We start from the raw sequence: 16495 nt of genomic DNA, 5'->3' as shown, positions 1-16495 counted from the left end.
ACACCAAAAAGGTGAGACCATCGCAAAGGTGATGAAAACACCTCCACCGATTATGACGTTCATTTGTGATCTTATTGCACCCCGGTTGACATCTTGGAATGAACTGCTACATTGGTTAGTTTATGGTTCTAATAAATTACGACGGGGACTTACCAAGGCTGTATTTTCGCTAGGGTCTATGTATAAAGCGTTAATCAAATCCATTCAGTCGGTAGTTAATAATAAATCGATTTAGAAGATAAAGATACCATTAAGAATAAAGAGTTTTTGCATGGTATGTTCGCCGTGGTGTTATTCTTAAAATTAACCTTGTTTGCGAAACAGAACTGACATGGATTTACGAAATGTATCTTTTGTCACGATGATGAGATAATAAAACACATTCTCTTCCAGTATCAGTTCGCTAGGTCGATATGGTCAATCATTAGATATATTGTACCATCGAATGAATTTATTATCCTGCATGGCTGCACAATCGTAGGATTGCGGCTCCTCATGTCTAGCTAGTTAGCTTTTCGAGACTTTTAGAGCTCGTTTTGTACTGATTTTACCTGTTTGTTCTGAACTTGAACGGCTGTGCGCATATTCTATCCATGGAGAGGCCAAATGTAATGCTAAACCTTTTAATTAATATAAAGCGTTTTTTATGGAAGAAAAAAACACAGTGCTGGCCACCAGTAAGCACGGGACGGTCCCGATCTATCACTCAACTGAGCTGGTCCCGTCGGATTGCTAGCTAAGACGCTGAAGATAATGTGTCTGCCCCGTTTCTCCCGTGTGGTTTCTTTCTACACGGGCCGCACACGTACGGCAGCTCTGTCGATCTCCTCCACCGCCCGATCGATGGAGTTCCGATCGCTGGGCTAGCTATCCATTGCGGCAACGTCTCGACCAGTCCAGCGAGTGAGGTCGGTCGGTCGGCAGGAGAAGGATATATTCTGTCGCCCGCTTGTCTGCCCGTTTTGTTCACCCGAGTTTCTGCATTTGGCAACTGTGTCGATCGCGGTCGTCGATCATACTCCATGTAGGTGAACGTCAGGCATCACAGGAGATGTAGCTACGTACACGGCTGCTCTGTCTGCTTGGCCGGTAGGTCGTACAGAGTGTTCTAACAACTCCATCTATCTGTGATGCCATTGGTGATTGGTGACGCGGTTACGTCGCAAACTTTTGGCATGCGTCGTGGCTTGATGGGATGAGACCGAAGAATGTCGCATCCTCGATTTTTTGCCGCGTCCACGTGAAACTTTTTTCACTGTAGACTTGGAAAATAACCATTGAGTTTTGATTTCCAAAATAAACACCACCGCAGCGTCATACTTCTCCGAGTTTGCCAAGCTTTCGACGAGGATAACCAGGGCCGGCCCTGACATGTCGGGGGCCCGGTGCAAGGTAACAAAATGGCCCTATCTTTATAGGTAAATAATTATCTATACCTAATAATAAAGGGAGAAGCGTTTTCTCGGTTTGGTCCGTATGATCTAAGATTTCTGCCAAAAAGTTTCGTCAACGCTTTTTTTGGACCGTTTTGCCCTCCCACCAAAATACATACTACCGCAAGTTACCACTACCGGTTGGTTTCTTTCTTTTTCCCGGACCCGAACGAACGAACGCCCTGTGCTGCTCACATAACCCGCAATTCCCCGCAGAAACATCTCACCGCCGCCGGCCGCGGGCCTCCGCCCTGCCCCTTCACGTCGTCCCCGACCACCTCCTTGCACGCCGGCTCGATCCCCCGACCCGTGCCGCTAACTACAACCACCAGGAAGCCGGAGCCGTGCTGGTGAAGAGGAACGGCCGGAGTTGCTCGAGGACGGACCCGTACGCAGGCGGCCGTGGCGAACTTGACGAGGTCAGCCGCGTACGGGAGAAGAGGAAAGAGGCGCGGGGCGGAGATCGAGGAGGCGGTCGAGGACGAGGCAGGGGCGCGCGGAGAGCTGCAGGGCGGCCAGGAGGTGACGCGCATGAAGGAGCGGAGGCGGCGCGCTGCATCGGGCGGCGCAGGAGAGGAGGTAGGGACAACGCAGTCGCTACGCATCTGCAAGCCGCACCGCCGCGAGACGCGCGGGCAACTTCCTCTGCCCGCACATCCCGCGCCTTCCGCCTCGCTGCTACGCATCGCGGTGCCGGGCCTGGCGAAGGGAAGTTATTGTTTCTTATCTGGCGGTGCTCCAGGACGGCGGCGGCGCCATGTAGGTGTTCATTGATGGAGATCGGATGATTGCCTGTCCAGGTGGCGGGGTTGCAGCGTGTGGCCATTCATTTGGCTGGAATCCAGCCGTTCTTCGCTGGGATTCGACGCGGACAGCGTTGTCAACGTCCTGGCCACGAGGAGTCGGTCCGAGGCGGCGTCGATTCGCCGGATATTTTACGGCAGTGAAGGTGATGTCCGCAGGAGGACAGAGAAGGACGAGCCGTGCCAGAGGTGAGGACTAGAGGAGGCGACTGCCAGCAAGGGAAGGCGGGCGGCCGTCGAGGGAAGGAAGGCAGCAGCCATCGAGGAAAGGGATGCAGCGGCGGAGGAGGCTTCCCGTAGGCGTGCCGGGCGTGGGACAACGAGATGATGGGATTTTGGGGATTTTTGTTTCCCCTGCTCGATCTGGTGCTGACAATATAGTGCTCCACTGGCCATGTGCTATATAATGCTAGCAACGTGAACTAAATCTATGTACTAGGTGTATATGTACGTATCGACTCAAAAAAGGCGTATGTATGTACGATTACATACAAAGTTCTAAAAAACAAGACCATATATGGACAGCTATTTATCATTTTAAGGAAAAAAGGACTTGAAATATTACAACTTTGTATCAATGCTCCATTAGATTTGGAACAATTATATGTGCCACACACACAAAAATCAGTGATGGTCTCTGCGACATCGTCCCGCATAAGGTCATTCATGGAACTTATACGAACCGAGTGTAGAAGATGTGCGGAATGGCAACGGGCCATGGATCGTCGATGGGGTTTTTGGAGCAGGAAGATGACACCCATATTAACAAGATGGCGGGACAACATAGCCATCTAGAAAAACTATGGAGCGGAGAGGTGGATAGAGATGAATTGGTTTGTCTTGAGCAATTATGTATATTCTTTCCATCAAGATAAATCTAGCTTTTAATAGTGAAATTCTCTATAGGCTATAAACATATTTGAAAATTAATGAATCCATGACAAATGATAGATGAATATAATTTGAAGTCTTTCATGTAAATAGTGGAAAAATCTTAAAAACTGATGTCTCGCGTGTCATGGCGCAGAAAATCAACATGGCAGCTGACTTTGGCACATGAATCTTTTCATGACATACAAAAAAAATTACCCGTAGCGAAGCACGGGCAAATGTCCTAGTAATATAATAAGCAGTTTTTGACTTTTTTTCTCATACATACGGGACACTATAAAGTGGAATCTATACTAGAAATATTTTCACTAACTCTCAATAGATAGTACCTGTTGAATTCCCATTGTTCCCAAAGATTTCTTCTACGGCGCCATCTGCTTCGTTTCTCTTCTGTCATTTTACCTAGATGTATACTTTCTAGAGGACAACTTATAGACTATGGCACACAAACATTTACAGTACACAACTTATGCCATGATGATATTGAAACAAAAATACATGGACGTGGAGGATCGAAGATGGACTGCCTGCTATAGACGTGATGTCGCCGCAAAATAAATCCACTCCACCATTAGCAAGCTCACTACCGACGATCAGCCAAGGGCCTGCAATCCTCTGTCTTCCCCTTGCCCGTATCAACTAGAGAGGCAACTCAATACTATAGAAAACTTTGGAATGGGATCACTGGAAGCACTAGATCTACTCGAACTGAATGAAAAATTCAGACCAAACTGAGATTTACCAAAGGAGAATTTACATTTGGAATCAACAGATTGGTTCTCCTCCTCAATTAATTCCGGCCAAACTGGCTGAAATCACGGAGCCCCATCGGTGATTGGGGGAAGTGAAACCAGAAGACGAACTGACAGGAGGAAACGAGGGAGGCGACATGGAGGCGAAGTAGTTGCAACGCTTGTACTTTTTCCCGAGAATCGCTAGTTTTAACTGCTGCCTTGATTAAGGCCTAATCAATTCCCGGGGCCCCTAAGATTCGGGGGCCCAGTGCGGATGCACCGTTGCACTGGCCCAGGACCGGGCCTGAGGATAACTGAGGTACGCCTTGTGGAGGGCACGACTAGCGACGTCACGGGAAAGTACACTACCTCGGTGGTTTACTCGGCGCGCGGCATCAGAATATAAAGCTCAATTCGAGGGCATGGCTCGCTCCTACTTGCCGAAACTGGTTTGGAAGTTTTGGGCCCAAGTGCAAGCTTTTTAGCGTGGTCAATTCTCGAAGACCGGGTGTGGATGGCCTATTGTCTTCAAGAACGAGGGCCGTGTACTATGCCAACTTTGTAAGAGGGAAGACGAACCCGAGGCCCACCTTCTCTTCAAATGTCACTATATACACCCTTCGGATTTGGAATATGCTTGTGGAGTGGCGCTTGGGCTTACTGCGGTTGACACGTCGACTTTGTGCACATTCAACACCGTGAATGAGTGGTGGAAGTCCTACGGCCATCAACACCAATGGCACTAGAGGAGAAAGTGGCATATCAGTCACAGTGTAACCTCTTGGGAGGCGTGGAATGAAAGAAATGCAAGTTTTTTTTTTTGAAATGTATCTACCATGCATGGTTACCTTGGTAATGCAAAAAATTAAAAAATCAAGCAGCCTTGTGGATTGCGGCGGATTCTAATCATTTGGTTTCAATATTGTTTGGAGAGCACGCTTTTGTTTTACGAGCCTTTTGCTTGTTTGGTCATTATCTAAAACTAAAACTCCGTGTTTGATGATAAGGTGAAACATTGTCTTCCGTTTCAAAAATATTAAACCATCGGCAGTCGTAGTGGTTTGTAGTCATGTTTTCTTGCCCAACGAAATAAAACCATGGAAAAAAATAGCGCGCTATTCCAACGCTAATAGCACGCTATAACATATCTGGAGAGCCGACGCTACGCTATTTCGGCGCTATAGCGCGCTATTCGCGTTAATAGCACGCTATAGCATGCTAATAGCGTATTTTTAGACCCACACTATTTTGTTATAGCGCGCTATTTTTTTTCCTTGAATAAAACACAAGTAGTCCACATATAAGATTCATCTTGTCCTAAACCTAGCTCACATCTGTGGCCGGACTGACGGAATTTTCATCTCGTTCCGACTTCGAATGCACCACCACCACTGGTTTCATTCTGCATCCCAAAGCTAGCGTAACACAGTGGTGCACCTCAATATTTCTCATGACAATATCCATGGCTGTCAAATGGCAGGGAGCGTTTGGTATTACCGAATGCCGGCCGACAAAGATCGATGCATCAGATGAGGGAATCTCTTAAACTACACCGCCAGTGTATATACTGTCCTCGTCCTTTACGCTAAGGTTTGATCTCGTATCTTCTGTTGATTAAGCCGGCCAAGAAAAACACAAGTTTTCTCGGACGTTCTCTCTTGAGAAAAGAACACAAGTTTCCTCGGACGAGCAAGCACCGTCTGCCGTCCACACGTCGCTGCACCGGACGGCTCAGATGCCTCCACGTCGACGGTTGCACTGCCACTCACACCCAAAAACCTCCAACTGCCAACAAACTTGCTAAGCTTCATTCATCACATACGTACACGCGAAAGGTTGGCACGTTGCTTGCTGATAAATACCTCATTCATTCCGCTCATCTGCCACACACACACCAACGCACACACAGCTGACACGCGAGATCGAGATCGGAGATGGAGCTGCTTTGCAACGCGCCGGCGCACGCCTCCGTGCCGGACAGGTACGTCTTCCCGCCGGAGAAGCGCGCCGCCCTGCAGCTCGACGGCGTCGACGGCCCCGACGACGGCGTCACCCTCCCCGTCGTCGACCTGCACCGTGCCGCACTTTCCGGTGACGACGGCCTCCGCCGCCGCGTCGCCGAGGAGATCGTCCGGGCCGGCAAGGAATTCGGCTTCTTCCAGGCACGTGATCGATGAACTTCCTCTGCTTGAGCTTCCGAGCTCTGATGAAATCAGGGTTTTGGTCCCGGTCCAAGGTTTCATAATTCAGTTAGTAAATCATGCAGCGAAGCAATTGGGATTTTTTCTAAAGAGAATTTATGTTATTGCTGTTTTAGTTAGTAACTTAGTAGATGCATGCTGAAAACAACAATTTCCGATTTAATTGCTTCTGCGGTTTTGATCAAGATTTTGGTATTGGTCTGAAATTTTGAAAATTCGATTACTTTGTCGGCGTCCAAAATAAATCATCACATGAAAGATTATTTCCGTACCAACCAATAATTTGATCTATAAATTATGTAGGTGGTGTCTAATTAACATAGTACCATTAATATGAGAGCGTTCTAATTATACGCTTGTTTTCCGTCCAAAGCAACCAAATTCGCATTTCGGTACAATTAAAAAATTCTCAGATTTTTTTGATACAAAAACTTAATTCTACGGTTGTTTTCCGTCCAAAACAACCGAAATTCACATTTCAGTACAATTCAATTCTCTGTTTTTTTCGATCCAAAATCTTAACTCTGATGTAATGATTAGACAACACTTACCAAAGGTTGTTGCGTTTGTCACATTGTCACATATCTAATATAATCTTCGAGACGAAGCTAGAAACAAATACCAATGGGGTCAAATCTGTATACTCTCTATGACACTGGGGTCAGCCTCCATAAATCAACATGAGTTTGTACTAATTAGTGAAAGTTTTGCACTTTTATATTGGTGTCAGCTGACATCAATGCCACTAAGGCAGCTTCGTCCCTTCGTGGGATCCTAAATGAATCATCACCTAAAAGATTACTTTTCTGCTAAAGAATAATCTGATGTACAAAAGTTAAGTATGTGTACTGTACCATGAATTTGAAAGCTTTCCAATTCTACACCTGGTTTTCCGCCAGAAACAACTGAAATTAGCATTTTTTGCGAAGTTCAGTTTATTTTTTAGGATTTGCTAGCTGAAAACTAAGTTCATGCTCAGTTAAGTTCTGCACTATTTAATTTACTTTGTGATTCGTGCTAGTCATCAGTTGCAATAGTAGTTGCAAGTGAAATTTGATGATATCATCTAACCGAGAACAAAGCTAGTCCTAGAAGTAGTCACACCCTTATTTTTTATTGGATCGAAAAGCCTTCCTTCTGATTTGATCTTGCCCGCAGGTGGTGAACCACGGCGTGGGGGAGGACGTAGTGAGAGGGTTCCGTGACGCGGCGGCGGAGTTCTTCGCGATGCCAGTGGAGGAGAAGCTGCCCTACTGCTCCGACGACCAGAGCAAGCCCTTCCGTCTCGCCTCGAGCACATCCTACGACAAGAGCGAGACGCGGTACTGGCGGGACTACCTCAAGCTCCAGTGCCACCCAGTCTCCGACGAGCTCGTCCGCCACTGGCCAGCGGAACCAACAAGCTTCCGGCCGCGCCTCGCCGAGTTCTCCGAGGCGGCGCATGAGCTAGCCCAGACGCTCCTCAGCCTCGTCGCTGAGGGTCTCGGCCTCAGCGCCGGCTTCTTCGCCGGCGACCTCAGTGGCGGCGAGACCCAGATGAACGTCAACTACTACCCGCCGTGCCCGGACCCGAGCCTCACACTCGGCCTCCTCCCGCACTGTGACCGCCACCTCCTCACCGTGCTCTCGCAGGGCGATGTGGCGGGCCTCCAGGCGAGGTACAACGGGCGGTGGCTCCTCGTCCGCCCTGTCCCCGGCGCCTTTGTTATCAACTTTGGCCACCAGATGGAGATCGTAACCAATGGGGCGCTGGCCAGCGTGGAGCACCGTGCCATCACCAACTCCGCTGTCGCGAGGATGTCTGTGGCGACGCTCATCATGCCCAAGATGGAGTGCCGCATCGGCCCGGCGCCGGAGATGGTGGATGAGGTGACGAATCCTGCCAAGTTCAGGGAGTTTGTGTTCAGCGAGTTCATGGAGGCGTATAACACCGCTGCCGCCAGCAGGGAGGACGTGCTCGACTCCTTCAGGATCCACCGCGACTAGCTCAATACCAACAATGGCATATTGGCATGGATATGCACTATATTCAGTAATAAACTAGTAAGCTGCCCTGGAGCAGAACGGTCTGAATGTCTAATACTAAAAGTTGTTGTGTCTGGGCATTGACATGATGTCCCATATACAACTTAATGTTTACTTCATATTGTCACATACTCTAAAAAAATGTGCTACTGTGGTGTTAGCTTTTCAAGAAAAAGTTTGAAGTGTACGATTGTCAAATGTAATGAAAATACTTATAGCTGATATTATCTCCTCTGCTTTGCTTCTGTATATTCTCATTGCGTGACGGAACTCGATGTTGCTTTATTGATCGGTAGCCGTGTTTACATGGATACAAATTGCATCATGTGGTGCAAGGAGCCACAGAAAGAGAGCAATGTTATGAGCCATACTATTAGAAATCATTCATTCATGGGAGAAGAACAAGTTACCAAATTCAGCTGATCTGATCTAGCATTGATTAACATTTGCTTGATGTATGTCCTGTCTCTACTGAAACGTTGGCTACACTTTTTTTTCGGAGAAAAAAACATTTGGCGCCACATGGGATTCAGCTCACAATATAGCCCACGAAAGATCTAAAAAAAGGCATAGCCCACGAATCAGTTGTTTTTTACGGGCCCATTACACATATATATCCGAGTCCAAGAGAGAAGCTCATAGAGAGCTCGTTTCTCTATCTCTGCAAGCCCATACATTAAAGAGAGCTTTCCTTCATCCCCACCAGCCCAGAAGGCCTCACTCTAGTACACTCATCTGAGCAAATTTTAGTTCCCTTCAGCCCACGAGATATACCGGGTTTTTTTTTTCAGTTTGAATTCACCATTCGAAATTTCGGGTAGTTTTAGTATCGTCCTCGTTTTGACAGTTTCCTATACACCCCTCTGATTTCGTTGCGCATGCATGCTATATGCTCAGTATAGAAAGAAGGGAAATGTTGACTACGTGCTTTTCTTAGCGTCCATTCCCTTGGTCTATGGTTTTCTTAGGCCTATCTCTCATGTTTTCTTACACTTGGTCTTAACTCTTAAATGGCGGGCCTAAACAATATTTACAAATCTCAATTTTTTTTTTGGAAAATAAGCCCATAAATTTTCATGCATTGTATGTACTCTAAAAGTTCATAAAAAGGAACACATTTTAACCTTGGAGAAAATAAGAAAATATGATGATCTAGCAACTTAAAATTTAATCACTAATTTTTTGACATATTTTTACATTTGCATGTCCAAATTTTCTTGCAGTTTTCAGATGTTTGCAAAATTATTTCATGGGCAAGATGACTTACACTATGCGTATGTCGGGTAAGCTTAGCTCGTCGGTTGGGGACGGGGAGAGCAAGAGAGCCCCCCAGAAATGGGCTAGTTTAACTTGATATGGTGAATGATGTGCCACTGAACTCTTGATTTAATTTGAAATTAACAATATACACATCATGTCTCTAGATAGTTCTTGGTAGTTACTACTACGTACCAACAATTGATTAGCGGAGAATCAAGGCATGTGCAACCCTGCAACTAGTTTTGTCCCAGGAGTACGTTTTGTACACTGCTACCTGCTTCCACAAAGTCAGCTGTTTGTACGGCAAGGAGCTAAATTAATGTGTGCACTGTCGACCTCTCGTATATTGTATAGCTTATCTGGTATAAGTAGGTTGGCATCCCTGATAAGCTCCAAGGGCCAGCTGCAGTTGAGATGTCGATGGCTCTTGATGCCATTCACATATAATAAGCCGTCATTGACTTTAGATCACACTGGTGACGGAGCCACGTACGGTACGGCACACTCGCCTAGTCGCATGCATGTGCTTTTGGAGATGTGGTCAACTCTTCCCGTAATGTTATGCACATCTTAGTTTATTTCATAACGCGACATGCAACACATGCAGTTACACGTCGTGCTGACTCAGTAGTAGTAAGCTGCAGCCGTACATCTAATTGAGCGGATCGATGTACACCATCCGTTCACAATTATCTCGTTTTTGGGTTTTTCCAAAATTGAAATTTATAAAATTTGATCAAAAATAAAAATATCAACAATCATAATATCAAATGCATATATAATTAAAAAATATTTTTGGTGGTTTTAGTATATAATACTCCGTAGATTTTATATTATAGATGTTGACATCTTTTTCTAAATATCGGGTAAATTTTTATAAAGTTTAACTTTGATAAACACAGAAAGCAAGGAGATTTGTAATGGGGTGGAGTACCAACCATTTTATTTTGTTATAGATGGATTTGACCAAGTAATTAATTAACCTAGTTTGGTCAATGATTCCCAACAGCTGTTGTGTTTTAGTAATGAAGCTGAACAAAAAATAGTGCAAGCTTTTGTTGATCTCTAGACAGATCTCGAACCGACGCCAACTAATCAATGGATCGATGACGAAGCAACCACCATGGTTCCGTACTATTGCGTGTGTAGATGCTTGTGCACGCAGGGTCAACTCTTGGATCGGTTTTGTTTGTACTCGCGGTTGGTCGTACGAGTTGTACGTTTTGATTGCAACTCTTGCACATGCAAAGACTAGTCATAGTGGGGAGTAACATAGAGTAGTAACATGGTGCATGTTACTACACTATGTTACTACCTTCATAGTGGATAGTTACTTATATGTGGTATCATGCATGCTATATTTATTAGATTGTAGACTCATCTTGTCTTGAGAAGTGTGATGTTATGGTAACATAGCTAGTTACCACCTCACTCCCTTTCTTCATTTATTATCATGCCATGTCACCAAAATGCTTTGGGTTGTGTGATGTTACTAGCTATGTTACTCCCACTAACCTGATAAGATGCACGGATTTCTTAGGTTGCCAAGATGATGGCACTAAAGCAGCCGCAATTACTTGCAAGTAACTCATACTTTGTTTGGCTCTATTGGTTTGTCCTTGTGCAGTTTGAACGGGGTATACCATTAGTAGTCAGTTAATCAACTTTGGTAAATTATGCCTCTGATTTGTTTGATTCCGTAGCAGACCTTAAACTAAATTCACTACCGGCTCTTAGAATTAGAGGCATAATTTACCAAACTAAACTTTGGTAAATTATGCCTCTAATTTCGCTACTTCTACGTAAGACTCCTAAAAAGTCATATGCTGGTCTCAAGTCTTGGGTTAAGAGATTTCAATAACCTCAAATAAGTTTGTTTTTTCTTCTTTTTAGGCCTAGGGCCTGCTAGATAGCCAGCTCTTGCTTATCTCTAGCAATATGCTCTTTTTGTACATAAACTCTTTGAAATTTTTTAAAAATATATACAAAAATTCACTACCAGCTCCGGCATGTACAAGAGTGTGGAGGTATTTTATCGATAAAGAATATGTGGTGATGTTGTGTTTATCAGCTAAATAAAATGGGGTGATGCGCCTAGAAGATTCCGTTAGTAGCACTCGGAGATACAGATTAATACATTTTGATGCCTGCCCCTATTTTATGGCTGAGTGTGTTCCTTATGCTCGATTGTAATCTCCAAATGTGTCTCTATAACGCTATGGTGTTGGTTGTTTTTTGCAGGATTGCAAGGTGGCTGAATTGGTACGACTCGACATGCCCCTCCTTGTCTTATATAAGCAGCTAGCGATTAGGATTACAAGGAGCCGAGTTGGTATACATCTCAAAAGTGCATGTAGATCTGATCTGAGTCAGTTACAATGATATCTCAGGTGTACTGAGGCAAATAATATTGACTTGTCATGTACTCCAAGTTCTCCTTTGTACGCCGAGTCCTCGCTTTGGAAAACCCTGGGGCAGTATTGCGGAATGTGCTACATAAAACAAAACAAATTACCCTCGATGATTGTGTCATCGCATCGGAGTTGATGGCGATGTCGAGATAACTGGTGCCAACTCCTGCAGCTAGGCATATCACACCCAAACGCGAGAGGATTATAGCACCAAATTGTACAACACCTACGAGATATTGATAAGCTCCAAGTGCAGGCATGACATACTCGATAGAAAGAAGGTAAATCAATATACCTTTTGAAACTAGCTAGAGTGTCACAATTATAATTATCTATGAACTAAACAATACAAATGCAAGGGCTGATGGTTTGTTTTCAAGTTTTGAATTAACAAAGTAATGGTTGTGAGGATCTCACAAATGTCCCAATCCTCTCAAGAGGACAAGACAAAGGTTTTACTTCTTAGTTAACAATGGATCTAGGTTCATGAGTTTACTTAGTCTCTCTTTCAATAATGACGGTGATCATTTTTTCGATGTCATAGATAATAAATTACACACGATTATTGTAATGGTTTAAATGGTGATATTCATATGAGAAACATGTCCTAAAATATGAATCTAATGATATAATTTTTATGACATATATTTTATATTTTGTTGACCAAAATAATAGTTATTATTTTCCTCTCGAAGTAAGTAATACACCCATAAACCCGGTATGGAGGTAGTAGTATTTTTAGTGCCTGGTTTACACTTTGTATACGGGTTACAGATTCGTAATGTGATCTCTGTATAGATCTAGACCAACACAAACTAATTAATGGATCATGCACCGCATATGGCTGATCGATGAATGACGAGGCAACCACCATGTTCCGTACTATCGCGTGCTTGTGCAGGCAGAGTCAACTCTTGGATCGCTCACACGGTTTTGTTTGTACTCACGGTTGGTCGTTGGAGTTGTACGTTTTGATTGCAACTGTTCTACACCCTTCTGCACATGTATGCAATGCACTTAGTGCTAATCTTATCTCAAATTTTCAATCATATATAAGCTTATCTTATAAGTAGCTTGACAGACCTGGTATGACGCATGGATTTCTTATGTTGCCAAGCTGACAGTACTAAATCAACCGTAATTACTTGCAAGTAAATTTACTGATTCAGAAACCCAACATTAACAAGCATAACCAAATTCTGTAGCACACTTTGGTAAATTGGTCGTCTGTACTTTTTAAATTCTGTAACACACCTTAAACTAAATTCACCTCCAGCTCCTGCATGTGCGAAAGCTGGGCTAATAGTTCCGCACAGTCAACTGAAATTTGGACAGTTTCAGACAGCAGAATCGTAGAGAGATCGAGGCACGTCGTTGTGTGGTAGCTGGACCTTCTGCATCTATACGGTCAACGCGGAGAGAGTGGAGCAATTTACGGTTTATCGACGTGTTACATGCATGTGGAGTATACAAGCTGTTGTCTGCAGACTAACCCAACTCTCTACTCCAAAGAGGATCTCCCAACCGGATTATTTTTCGAGGGGAAGATAGGTTATCTGGTTACCGCGGTTACTTGAAGAATCACCAGTGAAGCATCAGACAAGATTCTAAGATGAAACATGGATTTCAAATCGTGTTTTGGTAGCTAGGAGGGAGGACCATGAGTTTGGAACATAACAGTTAGGGCTTAGGTTGAACATAATAGTTGAGTAGTGACAAGCCGGTACTAATTTACCAGGCTACCCAACATGGTAACAACATTCATGCTCAGGAGCTGCCCAAAGTACGTACACTCTGATTTTTTTTACCAACCTATAAGCTAGAATAACTTTTGGGAATATCTCAACATGCAAGATTCGCAGTCAGATCGAATAAACCATACAGGGTCAACTCTTTGCATAGCCCTGTACTTGCAAGAGTTAATGCAAAGTATAAGTTGTTTGGCAGCCCTGATAAGTTCAGCGGGACAGATGTACGATCAGTGTTAACATATTTGTTAGTTGGACTGAGTTGATTAAGAAACAGAGGGAAGGTCAAACATATAACAATTAAGGTGTGAATTAACTTGAGGAAATGCATGTAAAACTAATTGAGACGGTCTTGACAAAATGAAACAGTTGTAGCATATGCCAAATAATATACCAAGCTGAAGCTGTTCCTGCAGCCTATAAATACAGGCCTCCCTGTAGTCTATCGAGCTCAAACCAAGACAGGCATTGCAACCTCAAAGACTCTTTAAGTATCAGCTCCTCTTGCGTAGCTATAAGTCCATAGTGCAGCTCTAGCTGAAAGCTCCAGGGAGCAACCAAGCAAGGAGGAAGAAGCCTTCCCTCTTCAAGAGAAGAGGATATGGAAATGGAGAGCGCTACAGCAGCGCCGCCCCAGTTCTCGCTGCCGGTGGACTCGGAGCACAAGGCCAAATCCATCAAGATATTCTCCTTCGGCAACCCTCACATGCGTGCCTTCCACCTTGGGTGGATGTCCTTCTTCACCTGCGTCGTCTCCACGTTCGCCGCTGCGCCCTCATCCCGATCATCCGCGACAACCTCAACCTCACCAAGGCCGACATCGGCAACGCCGGAGTCGCCTCCGTCTCTGGCGCCATCTTCTCCAGGCTGGCCATGGGAGCCATCTGCGACCTCCTCGGTCCGCGCTATGGTTGTGCCTTCCTTGTCATGCTCTCCGCACCTGCAGTGTTCTGCATGTCGGTCATCGAGGGCCCTGCCGGATACATCACTATCCGCTTCCTCATCGGCGTCTCGCTTGCCACCTTTGTGTCGTGCCAATACTGGGTGAGCACCATGTTCAATAGCAAGATCATCGGGACAGTCGGTGGCTTAACGGCGGGGTGGGGTGATATGGGTGGTGGTGCCACCCAGCTCATCATGCCTCTCGTCTTCGACGCCATCTTGGCATGTGGTGCGACGGAGTTCACTGCGTGGCGCCTCGCCTACTTTGTCCCAGGAATGATGTTGGTGGTGATGGGCTTGCTCGTGCTTACCTTGGGACAAGACCTTCCCGATGGCAACCTCGGGAGCCTCCAGAAAAATGGCGACATGAACAAAGACAAGTTTTCCAACGTTCTCCGCGGTGCAGTCACCAACTACCGCACCTGGATATTTGTCTTCATCTACGGCTACTGCATGGGTGTCGAGCTCACCACCAACAACGTGATTGCCGAGTACTACTACGACAGCTTCCACCTTGACCTCCGCGCAGCCGGCACCATTGCCGCCTGCTTCGGCTTGGCCAATATCTTCGCACGCCCTATGGGTGGATACCTCTCCGACCTTGGTGCCCGCTACTTCGGAATGCGAGCCCGACTCTGGAACATCTGGATCCTCCAGACTGCAGGCGGAGTCTTCTGCATCTGTCTCGGCCGTGCAACCACCCTCCCCACTTCCGTCACATGCATGGTCCTTTACTCCATCTGTGTTGAGGCTGCATGCGGTGCTGTGTACGGAGTCATCCCCTTCGTCTCCCGGCGCTCCCTCGGCCTCATCTCTGGCATGAGCGGTGCCGGCGGTAATGTGGGTGGTGGGCTCACGCAGTTCCTCTTCTTCACTTCGTCACAGTACTCGACAGGCAAGGGGCTCCAATACATGGGCATCATGGTCATGGTGTGCACGCTCCCCGTCGCGCTCGTACACTTCCCGCAGTGGGGGTCAATGTTCCTCCCACCCAGCGCCAGCGCCACCGAGGAGGAATACTACGGTGCCGAGTGGACGGAGGAGGAGAAAAACAAGGGGCTCCATGGGGGCAGCCTCAAGTTTGCCGAGAACAGCACCTCCGAGCGTGGCAGGCGCAACTCCATTCTCGCAGTGCCCGCCACCCCACCAAACACCACTCCCCAACACGTATAAATCTCTCGATCGACACTTAGTTCACCACCAGACAATCCACACGTATATATACGTACGAACACGTCATAAATATGCATGTACATGCCCCTGGGGTCGAGATGATGCACCCTATTAGTACGGCGTGGTTTTTTCACACCACGTGACTTTGTGGGAGCTTATCGATCCGAACCCGGCTTAGGGGAGAGGCCTGAGTCTCTCAACCGGGGATTGTAACATGTTATGAGAAGAGATATATATGGTTAAAAGTATCTTTCTTACACCTTTGTCTCTCCTTGTTGTATTTGTGTTCACCTGAATTGTTGCTTGTATATTGTACTAGTTTCATCTAGTAACCAGTAGTCTTGGGATTCTTTTTTAGGAAAACGGTAGGACTCTGCTGCGTCTCTTTTACTTATTTTCGCCCAATTCATTTCTAAATAAATGGTAGACGAGGACTCCTGCCATAGAGCAACCGCGTCAGACGAAGAACTAACACATATTTCCTCCATTCGAAAATAAGCATGCAAATTTAATATAGATTCTGATGTATCTACACACTAAAACGTTTCGAGATATGTGCAATCGAATTTGTGACATTTATTTTAAAAAGGTTGAAGTACCTACTATTCCGTACACGCAATAACGCAACCGTATCAAGTAGTATAACTTGTCCTTGTCCTCGCAGATCATACTTTTGTCCGATAGCTTCCGTCGACGGCTACAGATCGTCAGCATCGACTACGAAATAATACACATGGGAAAAAGTGGGAACAGCTAACGATCGTTTTCGCCAACCTGCTGGTTAATTAACAATGTTGGTCAATGAGATAGCTAGCCCTCTAAAGTTGTACTCCAGCTAGCTAGTCTTCTGCTGAAGTAAAATAGTCCTGCTCCT

At 45.6% G+C, this 16495-nt stretch overlaps 1 protein-coding gene and 1 pseudogene across 1 annotated transcript; both read left to right on the top strand.

Annotated features, from left to right (window-relative positions):
- Window positions 1-5765: 5765 nt before the first annotated feature.
- Window positions 5766-8309, top strand: LOC124686150 (2'-deoxymugineic-acid 2'-dioxygenase-like). Its single transcript, XM_047220139.1, has 2 exons — window positions 5766-6023; window positions 7221-8309. Exons 1-2 carry the CDS (start codon window positions 5796-5798, stop codon window positions 8046-8048), a joined length of 1056 nt encoding a protein of 351 aa, XP_047076095.1. The 5' UTR covers window positions 5766-5795; the 3' UTR covers window positions 8049-8309.
- A 5798-nt stretch (window positions 8310-14107) lies between these two features.
- LOC124686149 lies at window positions 14108-15621 on the top strand (annotated as a pseudogene).
- The last annotated feature ends 874 nt before the right edge of the window (window positions 15622-16495 follow it).

The sequence above is a fragment of the Lolium rigidum genome, chromosome 2 (genome assembly GCF_022539505.1).
Source record: "Lolium rigidum isolate FL_2022 chromosome 2, APGP_CSIRO_Lrig_0.1, whole genome shotgun sequence".
NCBI classification, from domain to species: Eukaryota; Viridiplantae; Streptophyta; class Magnoliopsida; order Poales; family Poaceae; genus Lolium; species Lolium rigidum.
This window is presented reverse-complemented; position numbering and strand designations above follow the sequence as displayed.

Bases quoted from the DNA above. Each gene is read 5' to 3' on its own strand.
- LOC124686150 (XM_047220139.1), top strand. From the start codon at position 5,796: ATGGAGCTGCTTTGCAACGCGCCGGCGCACGCCTCCGTGCCGGACAGG. The intron at 6,024-7,220 runs GCACGTGATCGA...TCTTGCCCGCAG, and splicing joins AGGAATTCGGCTTCTTCCAG to GTGGTGAACCACGGCGTGGG.